Consider the following 3,604-nt stretch of genomic DNA (forward strand, 5'->3'; position numbering starts at 1 on the left):
GTGTGTGTGCGTGTGTGTGTGCGTGTGTTTTGTTTGTACTACAGTCTCCCCCACGTCTGAATCTACAGAGCTGCCAGACAATTTCAACTTCCCCTTCAACACAAAACCCGAAACCTCCACTGCAAAGTCACACAGTAAGTTATTTCAATGATAATTGGAATGTGATTGTATACAGGAGAAACCCTAATAATGGATGTGATAATGTTGTAGCTCAACTGTAGTACAATTACTGTCATTACTATTGTTATGAGGTGCTCCTCTTCAGTTACTACAATTACCAAAAGCTACTACTTATTCAATTTCTACTGCTGCTAGTACACAGGGTGTGATTTCATTATTTATATTAATTTAATAATTAAATCCCTCTTCCAATACATTGCCGCTTGACCAGGCATGCCAAAACACTTATTTATGAACTTGAATATTCAACGGAAAATATCAAAATGACATAGCACAACGTGGCGTCAACATAAAACACAGCAGTGAATTAACATTGATCACTTTGAGGGGGGGATACATTTTGTTCTCACCAGGGATAAACAATAATTCTGCTGAGGCAGGACTATATAGACCTGAAAGGGGGGGATTTCGCAAAAATCGCACCCTGCTAGTACAGATACTCTACTACTGTTACTTTTACTGTAAGTAAGTAATACTGCTGTGTTTGATGCATCTACCGCTACATTGCTAGTATAGCTTCAACCACAAGTCATATGTTACTACTGCTACTATTAGAGCATGCCAGTGCTTGTAATTAAATGCACCCACGAAAACTTGTTTCATTATATTAAAAACCAAAACATCCATTATCTCATTTTAAGGTGGAATTATTATCACAGTCAAGTTGAGCAAATGTAGGATTGGTTTTGAAACAAGGCTTTTCCTTGCTTGTTTACAATCATGTCAGTCTGGGTTTAAGCCTGATGAGCTAGGTGAATCATAGCTAGTCACACAGCAGGAGGGTATTTTTGACCCCATTATTTGGCACCAACAAGAAGCCGCATCAGTCATTAATGAAGTAACAAGGCATTATTTACTGTTTATTATAATCTAGATAGAGCAGTACAAGTACCTTGTGTCTGGCTACCAAATTGCATATAATTGCCGTAATTTGTACCTCCAGGGTATTATGTTCTCTACAATATGTGCCGTGGATGAAAAGTTAAGTGCATAGCAGCTCACATATACATTACATGGACAAAAACACAGGAAAAAACAGCCTGCTGGTGAAAAATATGACATCTAAAATATACACATGCAGGATACATACAACTAGAATACATTCGTAAACACACACACACGCACATACAGGATATACAAGGAGACATATAGACACAGTTTTGGCAGTAGAGAAGAGGCTGGAAGTTGCCGTTACTGATGCTGTCACATTTAAGATGGTCTGCTGTGAACCAGATGGTGTGTGTGTGTGTGTGTGTGTGTGTGTGTGTGTGTGTGTGTGTGTGTGTGTGTGTGTGTGTGTGTGTGTGTGTGTGTGTGTGTGTGTGTGTGTGTTGCCCACTCTCTTTTGCAGATGTGCTCATGAATCATGCTTTTGCTCATTTTATTGTTTGTGTGTGTGTGTGTGTGTGCCTGCTATGTTTTTTTTGCTTTGTTTTACAGTTAGCAATAAACACAGTTTTGTTCTGTGTGTGTGTGTGTGTGTGTGTGAGAATGAGACTTGTTTACCCCTCTCAGTATGATAAATGCATGTTTGCATGAAAACTAAAATGGCACATTTAAAATTAACTTCTCAGCAGAGAGTAATTATATTTGGGAACACACACACTCTTTATTTCTGCTCTTTATTTTGCCTCAGACACAAAAACGCGTTAGATTAAAACGAGTGCGTGAAGATATGAAATACTATAATAATATAAATATAATTTTCTTGGTGAGAAGCGATTTGTGAACCATTTATTGTCCAGCTTATTGCTTAACTATATTTGGTTTTTGGTTTTCAACTTTAATTTTCTTTTTTTTCACTGCCTTTTTACATCTGTCTCTTCTGTCTTGTATCTGTTCCTCTATTTCCATCTTCACCTTGCTCTCCAGGCCTTCATCTTTGAGTCAGCCCTCCTCTCCGTTGCTTTAACTCTCTCTATCTCCCAGCCTGCTTGTTTTGTTGACCCCCCCCCCCTGTTGTTTTTTCCCTTTTTTCCCATTCAGATCCTGATCATCCTGAGGATGAAGGTAATTTGGGTTTGGTGATTCTGCTGGTTTTGTTCTCCGTGGTCATCCTCACCACCGTCCTTTCCCTCATCTTTGTCGTGTGGTAAGACACATACACACACACACACACCACATACCACATCCACAGGCCACAGCCTGTGTGGTCTTCCTCTCTGTATTTGAGTAAGATTTCGTTTTTTTTAAAGAATGACATTTTATTGTCGTTTACGTATTGTTTTATATTTCCAGGGTGAGGCAGAGGCGGCATGATCATGTGACTAAACAGGAACTCACCTCCATGGTCAAGATGAAGTCCATGCCGATCTAATGTAAGACACACATAGATGCATAGACGCTTTTTGTTCTTTGTCTTAAAATCTTCTCTTAACCATGTCATGTCAGATTCAGTTGGTCTGTCTTGGTGCCATCTGTCTTGTTGCACATGTGTTATGAGTATGTTGAGTTTTCACCAATGGCCACACACCAGTTTTATGTTCTGAGTTCAGCTTGTTTGGCAGATAGTTTTAGACCTCTGGATGGCAAACAGCATCTGCTGCGGGGATAATTAAAATTCTAATTAAGTGTCACTTCTTAAGGAGTACCACAACATTTCCTCAAATGGGAGTTATGCATAGCAAGGCTCTGCCCTAGTATGAATTTAAATGGTTCAAAGTACTGCTATAAAAAACATTCAGACAACCCTTCAGATATCCAGCCAACATATGATTATAAGCCCCACACACATACACCCACACACATACACAGATTATAACCCTGTAAATATGCCTGCAAATCGCTCATTCAGCTCTGTTATTTAAATTTGTGATTTTAAGGCAGTGTTTAATTACATAATGATTTATGTGTTGTTGTTTTTTTAAGTTGTCCTTTTCTGTTTTCCTCCTCTCAACTCTTCTTCATGTCTTCTCTTCTCCAATCTCTATTTTTGACTAACTGATTTACTCTTGTCTCTTCTCTTTTATTTTCTCTTCTCAGGTTGATTTCAAGCATCTTCTCCTCGTCAGCCCGTTCTAGGGCTCCTCCGAAGAGTCAGCATCTGCCTTTACCACTGTATCAAGCTGACCCTTCATATTTAACTACGTTAACTAGTATGCATCAGCGAAGGTCCAACCAGGATCCAGGACAGGGATGAACCCATACAAGGAACTTTGCGGATTAGGGTGAAGTTACCCACTACATAAAAGCTGACTGAAGGGTATGTTTTGCGAGATTTTCCTGGACGGATTACGTGGTCACATCTATGTGCACTACCCATAATCCATCAGCAGACTCCAGCTACTGTCCATGGGGACAGGGAAAACAGACCCTAGTCTGTTTCTTTATTTTCACCTCAGCAACTTCACTGCAGCTCAGCAGACTGTAGGAGCAACACAGCATCAGGACATTTGAGTTCACTCACAACCAATGCTGCCCCCCC

The 3,604-nt window shown here is 39.8% G+C and overlaps 1 protein-coding gene across 1 annotated transcript in view; it reads left to right on the plus strand.

Moving 5' to 3' along the window:
* Window positions 1-3,604, plus strand: part of il11ra (interleukin 11 receptor subunit alpha) — a gene marked incomplete at its 3' end in the record, with an annotated part of 54,281 nt that extends 50,677 nt beyond the window's left edge. Inside the window, 4 exon segments of the mRNA XM_032539281.1 lie at window positions 45-134; window positions 2,167-2,272; window positions 2,419-2,498; window positions 3,163-3,604. Coding sequence (XP_032395172.1) covers window positions 45-134; window positions 2,167-2,272; window positions 2,419-2,497 — 275 coding nt within the window.

The sequence above is a fragment of the Etheostoma spectabile genome, chromosome 16 (genome assembly GCF_008692095.1).
Source record: "Etheostoma spectabile isolate EspeVRDwgs_2016 chromosome 16, UIUC_Espe_1.0, whole genome shotgun sequence".
NCBI lineage: Eukaryota > Metazoa > Chordata > Actinopteri > Perciformes > Percidae > Etheostoma > Etheostoma spectabile.